This window comes from Gossypium hirsutum, chromosome D09 (genome assembly GCF_007990345.1).
Source record: "Gossypium hirsutum isolate 1008001.06 chromosome D09, Gossypium_hirsutum_v2.1, whole genome shotgun sequence".
NCBI lineage: Eukaryota > Viridiplantae > Streptophyta > Magnoliopsida > Malvales > Malvaceae > Gossypium > Gossypium hirsutum.
The window spans coordinates 45,966,399-45,980,370 of NC_053445.1; the positions used below are offsets into that span (position 1 = coordinate 45,966,399).

Sequence of the window (13,972 nt, forward strand, 5' to 3'; positions counted from 1 at the left end):
GCTTCATTGTTTTAGGCGTAAAACTTGAAAATAAAAACTTTTGATCATAAAGTATAAATAGATTTATAAATTCAAAATAATTAATATTTCTCGCATATATAAAAAATAAAAAATTACATAAATAATAATAGAAGTACAATTACTCTTATCTACAACAAGCATTTAATTGTTATAGAGATTTAATTATTATACACCTATAATAACATTTGAGATTTAAACTATATTTTAAAATTTTAAATTAAAAATTATAATGTAACAATATCAATTAGTTAATAAATTTTACTAATTTAATCTCAGTAGATTTTTTAAACTCTACAAGTACGGTTACGAGTTAACAAATATCTTATACAAATATAATAATTTATTAAAAAATATATATTTAAAAAAGAAAACATATATATCAAAATAAAGTAAAAATAAAATCAATAAACATATTTATCAAAATAAAGTAAAAATAAAATCAATATCATAACAAAATGTTATTATAGAAATTAGACAAAATAAAGTAAAAATAAAATCAATATCATAACAAAATGTTATTATAGAAATTAGACATCACCATATAAATATTCGTTTTATAATAAGTTTTGTCCAAGGTTCCTCCTTGATTTATTATGTATCAAGAAGAAAAAAAAAATACCAGAGCCGAAAACTATAAATTAAAAAAATTTAAAACAGAAAAGGCCCAAAATCCTTGGGGTAAGTGTGTTGATCGGGTTAAATCCGGTTCATTTTTTTGTTTTTGTTTTTGCTTTTGCATTCAAATATTGTGGTTCATAGGGTTAAACATCAAACCAATTGATTTATTTTTTTATGCTACAGTATTTAATTTTATTATTATTATTTACATCAACAGCAAGTAAATATATTATTCATCTAAAAAAACTCTTAATTAATTGATTCGATTTAATTCCAACAACCTATATAGAGTTAGTTAATTGACTATATAAAATGATATTTGTGTCTTTATAATGTAATAATAAATACTTGTAAGGAAGAAATATTCAGGCCACTTCGATGTTTTTTTTTTCTCTCCCTTTTGGCCTTTTTAATAAAAAATAAGAACAACTAACTAAAACATCAACGAGAAGCTGAGTCAGCAATATATTAATTATTTTAAATGAATGGATCATATTTGGAGGAAAATGTAAAACATTGAATTGGAATTTCAAGCTTTTAAATAAAATATACAAATTATTATCTTAATTAATACAATTCAATTGAAGTGCAATTTTTAAAAAAATTCATTGTTTGCTGCATCCTTGCTGTACATCGCATGTATCACCGACGTTTAACTAACAGCTTACGGACCGGAAGGCCCACTCATTCATTCTCTTTAACCACCTATTTTCTCTTCGTTGACGAATTAAAAAAGAAGTAAAGAAAAAACCGTCCGTTAGATTCACACAGATCTCAACACTAAATATTAATCCAACGGTTGGGACTGCGGAGTCGAATCCAATAACTTATTTCTTGAATTTATTCCTCTTTTCTTCAAAAATTATTTTCTCCCTAAGAAAAAAAATTAAACAGCCGACCGGTGCTGACGTACCAGAGACGCTTCACCAGATCTCACTTTTCTCTTCCCTGATCTGGTATTGCGTTCTTTTCAATTCACCAAATAAAATTAAAAAAGAAAAACAATTTATTTCTTTTATTTTTTTTCCAATTTTCACAGTGATTGTTAACGGCGTTTCCTTTTCTGACGTAGGGTTTATTCGTTAGTTCCGATAAATTTATTCTATTCCCATGGCTGCTCCACCTGCAAGAGCTCGAGCCGATTATGACTACCTCATAAAGCTCCTTTTGATCGGCGACAGCGGTAACTGTCTCTTTTCCTTCTCTATATCTTGATTTGAGATGAGATCTACTGTTTAATCGACATTAACTTTGTGAAATGTAAGGGTTCCTTGAAAGGATTTGATGTTTTATTAAATTTCTAAATATGGAAAACTTAGATGTGAGAACTTTCAAGGTCATTAGCTTAGATTTGGTTTCGTTTTAGGTTTATAGATGATATGATAATTCGGAAAATTATTTTTTGTTTCAGTGATTTTATGATGAATCTATACCAATGGCGTCTTATATTTTACGTTGTAGTTTTTAATGTTTTCTGCCTCAATATAGCTAGTTGCCATGGGAATGTTCTCGTGTCATTTGGTGTCTACTGAGGATGGATGCGAAGGCTGAGATAGGAAAAGAAGGATATGAGGTTTAATATGTATATTTGCATGAGAGACCTTTCTTAATACAAGGGATTGCCTGCTATAAATAGTTTTATTTTATTTATTGTTGTAATTTGGGATTAATAGTTCATACTGTAGCGATTTTTTAAACGATTTTTGTTGAGAACCTGCACTTCCTCAAGAATTTGAGTTCCATGTAACTTTGTTATGCTATCATGCTGTTGGGCAGGTGTGGGTAAGAGTTGCCTGCTTTTGCGTTTTTCGGATGGCTCATTCACTACAAGTTTTATCACGACAATTGGGTAGGTATTATCTAATAACAGTGTAGTGGTATATTATTATTTCAACAAGGGGCATGTTGTTTAATAAGGTTGTGTTTTTCTTTGGCAGAATTGACTTTAAGATAAGGACCATAGAGCTTGATGGAAAAAGGATCAAGTTGCAAATTTGGGATACTGCTGGGCAAGAGAGGTTTCGTACAATTACAACTGGTTAGATTTTTGGCTTTGAAGGTGTCACTGACTAGAAATGAATTACCCAATCAGAACAATTGCTTATCTGATAGATAAAATAATTCAATAGCAGGACTTGGGTATTGTTTTGCATAAACCTGTTATTTGCAAGTGTTGTCCTATGATCCGGGTTACATTAGTTATCACTCTAATACTCAAATTTAATAACATCTCTGGATCAAGGTGGTTGTTGCTTTGCATTCTCTTTTTTGTGCTTTTCAGTCTGCTAGGAAGTTAGGAGTTTGTATGCCTCAGTGTTTTGTCTATCTCATGCTTGCCAAGCCTCCTATTGTAATGCTCTATAATTATAGGACAGGACTTGGAAATAAAATTACAAAGAAAAAATGTTTAGTAGTGAAATTCTTTCAGTCTTCTAGAGGCATAGCTGTTATTATTATCTTTGTGGGTGTTTGGAAATTTCACATCTAGATAATTTTTTCTTTGTTCCATGCCCCAAACGTGGTTGCTTGCTCTTTGTTTCCCCTAGAAACTAAAGTTATCTTAGTTTTACCCTTTTGGGCAGGCTATGGTGGCTCTAAGTGCCTACTTTCCTAATACATCTGGATTTTATTGTATTCTGAAATCTTTTCTTGTTGACAGAGAACTAAAGTAATATCTCTTTTTGTGCAGCTTACTACCGTGGAGCCATGGGCATATTGCTTGTGTATGACGTGACTGATGAATCATCTTTCAATAGTAATTACTGAACTTTTTGTCATTTGAACTTTGGACTTTATACACATGATTCATCTTAACCAAATTTTAATATTTAGAAATGTTTTCGACCTAATTTTCTTGTTACTGGAACTTGGGAGTATACTTCTTATCCATTGATTTGAAATTTTAGTCCTTAATTTTCCTATCAACTCGACTAATGTTAATTTTTTCTTAGACATTAGAAACTGGATTCGAAATATTGAACAGCATGCTTCAGACAATGTGAACAAGATTCTGGTGGGTAATAAGGCTGACATGGATGAAAGTAAAAGGGTCTGTTCTTTCCCTCTCGTACTTTGTGCATCTTTATATGCATTTTTGTTTACCCCTTTGTTTACTATATTGGATATTTTTCTTAAGTCTATCGAGGAACTTCTTTTTCAGGCTGTCCCTACCTCAAAGGGCCAAGCTCTTGCTGACGAATATGGCATCAAGTTCTTTGAGACTGTATGTAATTTTTACTGCAGATGCTGTAGTTACTTTTGTAGTTGATATTTCTATATGCTTAAGAGTAACTATATCTTGCAGAGTGCAAAAACAAACTTAAATGTCGAGGAGGTTTTTTTTTCAATAGCCAGGGACATCAAGCAAAGACTTGCTGACACTGACTCAAAGGCTGAGGTATGGATTCTTGTGCTCGAACTATCAACTTTTCTCGTAACATATATGCAGTACTTTTGATCATTGTGCAAATCCTTTTCTTTTACACACGTCTCTTGTGATAACTATTCTAATTAATTTACATATATCGTTATCTTTTTATTAACTTTTTCTGGGTCTTTACAGCCACAGGCAATCAAAATTAACCAACAAGACCAGGGAGTTGGGGCTGCGGCAGCTGCTCAAAAATCATCTTGCTGTGGAGCTTGAACAAACTACATTGCGGATGAGATCTGAAGGGTACATTTTCTTCTCTATGGTGCCATTTTGATCCTGGGAAAACTAATTTGTTACAACTAATTTGTTTATATTCTCCTGCATATCATTATTTTACAGCTGCTACTGTCTGGTGTGAAATGTTATTAGATCTTGGTATTTTGCAATATTAATTATATTAGATTATTTGTTTAAATAACGTGCTTGAAGGCAAATCTGCCTACCATTTTGATGTTCGAAATTTGAAACTAAGAACAGCCCTGGTAAATTGGTGAACCACATGAAATCGTGCCAAGAATTGGAGCATAATTGAATCAATAGATTTGTGAAGTTTATGTCTCCAAAATGAAAGGATCGTGTTCAAGCTAATCCTTTACCTCTCCTCTCATCTGGACTGAGTTAAAACTCAGATTAGGATCGATTGATTTCCCCCTTGAAAAAGTTCCCGTTCGATAGATAGGTAAGAATAAGCCTTAGACCCAAGTAAACTCGCTTAGCCTCGATTGATTTATGACCTTAACCGTGGTTATCCCAAATATACATTGTTAATGATGATGGGATTGAGGAGGATGGTAGGCTCCTTGGCCTAGGTAACATTTAACATTGCAATGACGGGATGGAATGTACTTTGTTATACTGCATTGCCTAATCACCTGGTAATGCTGCTTTATTTTTTTTGGTAGGTAGCATCATTATTTGTTACAACTCACTACTAAGCTTACAAAGACGTATTTCTGATATCACAAACAATTGGGGCATTTGGATGAGTTGTGTTGTCATGTTTATCTTGATTCGTTTCAACTGTTGTATATTTTTATTCCTCAACTTGCTCTATAAAGCTTAACAGAATCAAAATTGATTAGATGGTAATTATTAGCCAATACTGAATAATCACAACCGAGTCAAATTGATGAACAGGCGGTGTCACTATATCCGAATTAATCACAATTAAAATAATGGTTCTGGAGCAACAGGGTATGTCAGGCCGCTTTATTTTTTTCCTCTTTATCTCTGGTTTCCGAGATATCTTTTTCGGCTCCTTTACGAGAAAAGGAAGACTTACTGGAAATTATGAATACCCAACTGAGGGGAATCTCTTTTTAATAGTATGCAATAATGCAATGCAGACAGGGAGCAATGCAGTCTTTTTAATAGTAATGTAATAGACAGGGAATCTCTTTTTAATAGAAAAGTCTTTAAACATTAACTTTTGGGACAGAAAAAATAATAATGCCTGTGTACTTAAAAAAAAAGGAAATTACAATATATTCCATATTTTAATAAAATAAAATCTCTTTGAAAAATAATTTAACGAGGTAGAGGCAGCCATTAAATGTTCCCGACCCTAACCGTGATAAAATTTTGGATAATAAATAGTATAATTTTTAATCCATGTTCAAGATATTCAATGGTACAAAGACCATCCATCCTAATTTCATTAGAAATTTATATTAATTATCCTCTAAAAATTATTACCCAATCAAGATATTAAAAGTGTATTACCTTTAGCATATAAATAGGAAGAAAGAGATAGCATAAAATTCCTCATCCTCGTGAGTTCATCTCCTCAACAAACTTGGCTGTTTTTACAAGTTAATATTATAACAATTGAATTGGAGAGTGAAGTCATAAATCGATAAGATGAAAATGGAGAACCAAGTAGATGGTTCATTAGGAGGCAGGTATAAGCCATTCTTTGCTGCAGTTTTCTTGCAAGTTAGGTTTGCATTAATCCTGGGGATGAGCAATTTACGTACTGGATGTTTACCGCCATGCCATTGCCACCCTTGTTATGACTCTTTTCGCTGCTTTTCTTCACAAGTATATTCTTCTTCTTCTTTCTCTCTTAAAGTCCATTCATGCCCATTTTACCTTTTTAGCAATATACTCCTGTTTTTTGTTTGACAGGAAAATGAGGCCTAAGATGACCATGAGAATCTTCATCCAAACAATCTACTCCTCTGTGTTCAGCCAGAATGAAAGAGGACAAAATGGCTACAATAATCATGCATAGGGGACTAAAAGCTGTCACAAATACTGGACCTCTGTGTTTCATTATCATCCCTTGAATCTAATAAGCAAGTCCTAAACATACAATACCCTGCAACCATGCAATTTCCAGATATTGTGTTCAAAAATAAAATGATATTCGAATTATGGCACCATTATTTGGATGAAGACTCTCATGGTCATCTTAGGCCTCATTTTCCTGTCAAACAAAAAAGAGGAGTAGATCGTTAAAAAGGTAAAAATGACATGAATGGAGTTCAAGAGAGAAAGAAGAAGAAGAATATACCTGTCAAGAAAAGCAGCGAAAGGAGCCATAACAAGGGTGGCAATGCTCATCCCCAGGTTTAATGCAGTCGTAAATAAGATATCCATGACTGCAAACTCAACTTGCAAGAAAACTGCAGCAAAGAATGTCTTATACCTGCCTCCTAATGAACCCTCTACTTGGTTCTCCATTTTTATCCTACAGATTTATGACTTTACTCTCCTATTCAATTGTTATAATATTAACTTGTAAAAACAGCCAAGTTTGTTGAGGATATGAACTCATGAGGATGAGGAATTTTCTGCTATCTATTTCTTCCTATTTATATGTTAAAGTTGATACACTCTTGATATCTTGATTGGATAATAATTTTTAGAGACTAATTAATATAAATTTTTAATGAAATTAAGATTGATTGTCTTTATACTATTGAATTTCTTCAACATTGATAAAAAATTACACTACTTACTATCTAAAATTTTATTTCACTGTAAGGGTCGAGCCCAAACAATATTTTTTTTATCTAAAATTGAAAAATATTTTTTATTAATTTTATTAGAAAGTATAAACAATCAAATCTTTTATATTTTCAAATCTTTTTTATTTCTCCTAAAAACTTAAAATAAAATATCAGAAGCGTTTCAGTTTTTTTCATATTTAAAAGCAACTCCTTTTTATCAAACCACTTTTCAGTTTTTACGGAAATTTTTTTCAGTTTTTTATTTTTATTTTTATGTTTGTTTTATGTAAAATAAGATGATTAACATAAAAAAATTTTCAGCCATAGTAAAATTATTTCCTTATTTCCGTAACTGTAACACCTCCATACCCGACCTAAACATCCGATCAAAGCACCGGGATGTTACATTCTCTATTACATTCTTCATTTATTAAATATTTTCTTATAAATTTTCATAACTTTTCAATTTAGTCCCTTTTTGTCATAAAAGTTCAATATTCACTAAATTAATCATATTAAATCAAATTTTTTCTTGTTACACTTTAATCACATAATTTATGTCAATATCTTGCTACACATATTAAATTTTTATGTATTTCACTTTTATGATTTCATCCACATATTTTCTCAAGTTTAACAATTTAGTCCTTATCATCATAAAAATTTCATATTTTTCCACAATTTTACTTTTACAATACTTTATGCATATTGCATCATCTCATAACGCATTCATTAAACTTTTGTCATAATTTTCTTATTCACATATTAAATTATTTAACACTTAATCTTTTGTACATTTTTCAATTTAGTTCTTATTGCCATGTAATTTATTTTTCACCATATAAACACTTTAATCAAATAATTTATTATAATATCTTATTTCACGTAACAAATTTTTCATGCACATCGCTTCTCTTGTTTCAATTATAAATTTCACAAGATTTATAACTTAATCCTTAACATCACGAAGAATTATACAACTTCTATAAAATACTTTTAGAAAATCTATAAAATAAAGCTTTCCAGAAACCATTTTTAAAGAGACAAACGTATCCTTAATGTAAGCAAAGCAAGATACAAATTTCAAACTGCAAAAAGCAATACAAATTTTTGTGTACTCTGATTTTTCGGTGGGTTGGGTGTCTTTTACCCTCTTTATCCTCAAGAAGACAAATTTCAAACTGCAAGAAGCAATACAAATTTGCATATTTTTCCAAACTACACTAATATCCAACCACTACACTCCATCTAACATTCAAAACTTTCACAAACTTTTCTGTACTCTGATTTATGGCATCTTTGTTGCCATATATATATACATATACACAATAACAAAACCATCTCTTTCACCTTTAATTTTTCATTTTCAATGGCTATAATTCATGGCCCTAATTGTTAAGCTAACCTAGAGATTAGCCTACAGAGATAAAACACTACTTTAAGTTTTATTTTTTCATTTTCAATCTCCTCCTGTAGAGATAAAACACTACTTTGAGCAGTTCGATGATGAAAGGAAGAGAAGGACTACAGTGTTTGGTTTTATGAGCCATTTGCATGCTGGAAATGCTACTGAGTTATGGTTGAGCAGTGACGGGTTTGCTCTTACTTGAAAAAAGGGAAAAAAAAAAAAGAATACAAAATTAATTTTGCTCTTACTTGAAAGAGATTGACGGGAGGACCGATGGTGACTACCTGACTGGTGAACAATGATGGTGGACCGGTGGTGACTGCCTGACTGATGAACGACGATGGTGGTGGCCGGAAGGCAAAGTTATTTTGTTGGGGGGATTTAGAAATTAGCTGTTAGAAATTGGGGGCTGTCAACTGAAGAGGAAAAGAAAAGTAAGGGTAGGCAAATAGGAATTTAATTCGGCCCGAGTCAAAATTTTCCTATATGAGTCCCGGTCTATTTTTTAAAAGAGTTTTGTGTTTTATCTAACAATGGTCGAGTCTAAACTTTCTCATTTTATATATCGGTTCTCGAACCTAAACAAGTGGCTTAATCTACGAGTAGGTCTAGTCCTATCCAAACAATATTGGTTTATTATCTAAAATTAAAAAATAATTAGAAATAAGAAAAATAACTCCACGTACAATTTTCGAGAAATATAAAAAGAAAAGAGTTAATAAATGAAAAAGTTTTATTTAAAATAATGTTATTTATTTCATGTTTGTTCTGTTTATTTCATTCATTATATCAAATTCAATTAAAATTTTCTGTATAGGGTTGAGAGTTATATATATTTTGCTTTCGTTAAAAAAGATTTCATCAACCATGGCAAGAATTTAATTAAAATTACTTTTTCTTTTCTTTTCTCTTCTTCTTCTCTCTAAAAAGAAGAGAAATGAAGGATCGGTTGAAAAGATCCATGGAATTAATTTTTTTTTTCAAATTATATATATATATATATATTTCTCATTTTGATTATTACTTGTAATGTATTGATGGGAGCAAGCTTCCTAACTAGCACAAGTTAATTAAATAACAAAAGGGCTTGAATACCTTAATATACCAGCTGAATTCATGTTGAAGGGTCTTCATTTTTCTCTTCTTTTCTTTTCTATGAGTGTTCTTGAATTTGTGTATTTCTGTCGATGAACAAAACAGATAATGATGGTGTTGGTTTGTACTGAAGCTGGTGATTCTATGAGAGGAGAAAGAAGAAACGAGGGGAGAGATGGAAGAAAATGAAATTAATTTTTTTGATGAAACTTTTTTAACGGTTGGACTAAAAATATTATCAAATTCAAAATTTAGGTCCCTTAATAAAAAAATAATACTACTATAATTCAAGGCAATTTATTTTCTTGTACCTTTTCATTTTCTCTATCCATTCCTTCCATTTTTATCTAATTTTATTATTTTTATTTTTTGAATGGTGACAAACTAAAACAACGAGAGCCAAAACACGAAAATTGACTCATTTTTAAATTCCATAACCTTTTGAAGTGCTATCAAACTATATCGATTATTGCTTATAGTTGACATCATAAATTCTTCTAGAGACACTCATTTTAGATAGAATCATGTCTTTGGGCTAGATTTGAGCATATAGTACATCATTTATCTGTGACTCTCCTTTTGGCCATGAATCCTGGAGTGGAGTCACAAACATCTTTGCTGGGGCTCTATCCTACATCTTGAACTTGAAACAGATCATTAAAGTTTTATTTAATGATATTTTAATAGTAGACGTTGACGGCTAAGTTTAAGTCCAAAAGAAGAAACGAGTTTAAACAATCAAATAACATTGTCAATCAAAAGTTCTTTATCTGCAAACCCACTTGAATGTGAGTTGAGAATTTGTTTGAGAACAAGGAAATGGATAAGTGTGGAGATATTTAGTAAGTGCTAAAACTAACATATTTTAACCTCATTCTTAATGCGTTTTTGGGTGATTATTTATTGGTAATTGTAAATTTTATGCTTCTAATCCTTTAAATTCGTGTTTTAATGCTAAATAGAGTACTTGGGAGCAAAAGGAGCGAAGAACGAGCGAAAACCGAAAAATCGGAGCAAGCTACAAGAGCCACACAACCGTGTGACCTAAACGGGCTACCACATGGTCATGTCGTAGGTTGTGTCGCACGTCGTGTCGATTTCATGAAATGGCGCACTAAACAGCGGAAAAACACGTTTTTTTAGGTTTTTTGGGCATTCTAAGACGTATATATGACAAAAATAAGAAGATAGGAGAGTGTTGTCATAGAATATTCAAGAAAACAACTCGAAAAAAACCATTGAAGCTGATTCTGAAGCAGATTTCCGTCAAGATTGAAGATTCCCAGTTGATTTCTTAAAAGATTATCACTAGTTTCTTTATTTTTTTCGGTTATGTTGTATCTTAGCTGTATTTATTTTCAAGCATGAGCTAATTTCTAAATACCTAAGGAGATGAATCCTATGATGGATTCTGTAGTTTGATTTTTATTTTACGCAATAAATACTTAGTTCCTTGTTCTCAATTATGTGTGTTTAATTCTTGGCTTAATATTTATAGACTATTGATCCATTTTTGATGTGCTTAAATCGAATTTTGAATAGACTCCGTTTAAGAGTAGATCTTGTGTAATTGAGTGGAGTTGCATGCAATCTTAAAAATAAGACGACACAAATGTACTGAATTAGAGACAAATCTAATTGGGGAATCCATAGCACGAGTTAATGCGATAATAGGGGTTTCAATTAGAAAGAAATTTTAATATTTGCATAGTTTAGGGATTTCTATGGATCAAGTTACTAAGTAAAGAAATTGCGTAATTTAAATTAATAGTGACAGATGAAATCTAGGTGAATTCTTTCTTTACTATTGTTTTGCTTCTTGGTTGTTAATTGATTATTTTCCTGTTTTATTCTTTATCGTGTTCGTTAGTTAGTTAATTTAGTTTTTAATCAATTACTCGAATTTATCAGTTAAATAATAGAAGGACAGTAACTACTAGTACTTTTAGTTTTCGTGGAAACAATATCTTTACTCACCGTAACTATACTATTAATTTATAGGTGCATTTTACTTAGTCAAATTTTTAGTTAATTCATGACTACACATTAGTCCAGGTAAAGTTAAGTTATGTCTTTTGTTTATTGACTTAAGTTTGTTTGAAGTTTAATTCCAACAACTTGTTAGCATCGACTGTTAGTAATGTTGGCAACCTACATGAGTTGATCATTGGATGTTGTACGAGCCCATTTTGCCCGGGCCCATACCAGCAAACCAACCCAAACAAACTAGACTAGTAAAACACTTCTCGTCCATTACAACAAAAATTAACCCAAAAATGCCCAAACCCAAATTCAAGCCCAAACCTAATAGCCCATAACAAACTTTCAGCAACAGCAAACCCTAGCCCCAACTGCCCATGAGCGCCGCATGTGTGCCGCTCCACCTCCTCGTCCACCACGCCCCACGCGTCTGACACTCCCACCTGCTCCACCGTGCCCACCACCTGCAACAGAGACAGAAACAACAGCAAAAGGAAGCATGCGAGGAATGGGGCAAAGAATAAACAAAACAGAAACAAAAAAAAAGAGAAATGAGTGTTTATAGATCGGCTTTAAAAAGCCAAAATCAAGAACGAAAAGGGGACTTTTTTTTTCTCTCTTCGGGGATTTTCCTTTCATTTTCAGTTGTAATATTACTTAAGAATACAAGAGTAAAAGCAGATTCAAGCAAGAAAAACACCCGAAAAGGCAGTCAGATCTAAGGTTTCTTTTATTTTTTTTATTTGTTCAAAAACTCATCTATTATATACCTATACATAGCATAAATTCATAAAAAAGAGTTAACAAAAAAAAATAAAAAAATTTTACCTTTCCGGCCACCGCGTGCGGTGGCCGGCGCCGGCGCCGGCGAGCCTCCGGTGGCCGTCCGGTGACCCCCCCTTGCCGGAAATCGCTCCGAGTTCCCCTCTCCTCTCTCCCTTTTTCTTTTTTTTCCCTCAGCTTTACAAATGATTTTTTTTGAAATTTTTTTGACTTTTATAGGGGGTCAAAACGCACCGTTTTGGACCCCCGGTTTAAATAAATGAAACGACGTCGTTTTGAACACGGGTCGGGTCGACCCGACCCGCACCAGGGAGGATCCGCGTGTTTTTCTTTGGAAGGGCTAATTGCACTTTTAGCCCTTCCGCCTTTCTGGGAGTTTACAATCAAAGTTTTTTTATTTTTAATTTGGCTCCATGGTTTTGCCCTGAATTCGTTCTGGTCCCCATGCCGCGCAACGTTTTAATACTCGGGTTTATTGCGCTTTTGACCCTCCAAGTCGCACGCGTGTTACAATTAAGTCCCTTTTCTCTGTTTTCATTTTAAATTGGCCCTACAACTTTGTTTTTAATTCAATTTTAATCCTTTTTTTCGTTTATTTTTGTATCTTTATTAAATATCCTTATTATTTTTATATTATTATTATTAGTATTACTATTATTATAATTATGTACTAGTGTATATTTTATTACGTACGTGTAAACACATATTTTTTCGTATTTAACATTTTTTATTTCACTTTATTTTAATATTTTATTAATTTTATGTTCGTTTCTTTTATATTCCAATGTTATTATTATCATTATTATTATTATTATTAGTTTACGCTTTGTTATATATTTATATATTTATAATATGTATATATACGTACTTATACATACTTAAATATATTTTTCACATTTCATAATTCTTATATACTTACATATATTTATGCATATTTTACATCATATACATACTTATATATTTTATACTCTTAAAAATGCTTTTTGTATATTTCACATATTTTATAATTCACATACATATATTTCATATTATCACGATTTGTAATATATAAATACACATTTACATTTTTTATAATATTTACCGATTATATATATGTACATACTTATCTATGTTTTCATATTCTGTAATATATATATATTTCTTATTTCATGGCTTTAAATTATACATGCATATATATATATATTTTTTACATAATTGTATTTATTGTCGTCATTGTTATTTGTTAGTTTATTTATCCATGTACACTTGTGCTTTTTCTAAAATGTTAGTTCTATTTATTTATTTGTATGCTTTGTTTATGTAATCGCCTCGTCATTTCATTTTGCCTGTTGCATTGTTGTTACTCAGTTTACTTTGCTCACCTTGTCGTATTCGTTATTGTTTTGACAAGCATTGACACTAAACACCAAAAAGAAAATTTTTCTAAATAAGGCAATATTTCGCGTTTGGAAACTCGAGAAAACGTGCCCTAACGTGCTGGGTTTCGATTTCTCGTTTGACTAAATAGCCAAATATCCTCTTAAAGCTTCAAAGTATGGTTTCATTAAACTATAAGGTGATCTTGGTTTCGATGGTTTAGAGTATCGTGTCCTAACGTGCTGGATGTGATATTCCTTCGGAACAAGAGAATCTTATGTTTCAATTCACGATATCAGATTTTCTTTTAAGGATCGTATTTTT

The 13,972-nt window shown here is 31.5% G+C and overlaps 1 protein-coding gene and 1 long non-coding RNA gene across 3 annotated transcripts in view; one reads left to right on the forward strand and one right to left on the reverse strand.

The window, feature by feature from the left end:
- The first annotated feature begins 1,269 nt into the window (after window positions 1-1,269).
- Window positions 1,270-13,972, forward strand: part of LOC107891025 (ras-related protein RABE1a) — a 25,512-nt gene continuing 12,809 nt past the window's right edge. Inside the window, exons 1-9 of one of the 2 annotated variants that reach the window (XM_016815657.2) lie at window positions 1,270-1,595; window positions 1,712-1,822; window positions 2,416-2,488; window positions 2,577-2,677; window positions 3,329-3,394; window positions 3,591-3,688; window positions 3,800-3,862; window positions 3,944-4,036; window positions 4,202-4,487. In XM_016815657.2, the coding sequence (XP_016671146.2) occupies window positions 1,750-1,822; window positions 2,416-2,488; window positions 2,577-2,677; window positions 3,329-3,394; window positions 3,591-3,688; window positions 3,800-3,862; window positions 3,944-4,036; window positions 4,202-4,285 (651 nt within the window). In that variant the 5' untranslated portion in view covers window positions 1,270-1,595; window positions 1,712-1,749 and the 3' untranslated portion in view covers window positions 4,286-4,487. Of the gene's footprint in view, window positions 1,596-1,711; window positions 1,823-2,415; window positions 2,489-2,576; window positions 2,678-3,328; window positions 3,395-3,590; window positions 3,689-3,799; window positions 3,863-3,943; window positions 4,037-4,201; window positions 4,488-13,972 lie in introns of those variants that run through there. The other variant, XM_041100966.1, reaches the window with a different exon arrangement.
- On the reverse strand, window positions 5,778-10,920 carry LOC107891026 (uncharacterized). Its single transcript, XR_001682113.2, has 2 exons — window positions 6,588-10,920; window positions 5,778-6,500 (listed from the first exon to the last, which is right to left on the reverse strand). It is a non-coding gene; the product is annotated as an uncharacterized lncRNA (long non-coding RNA).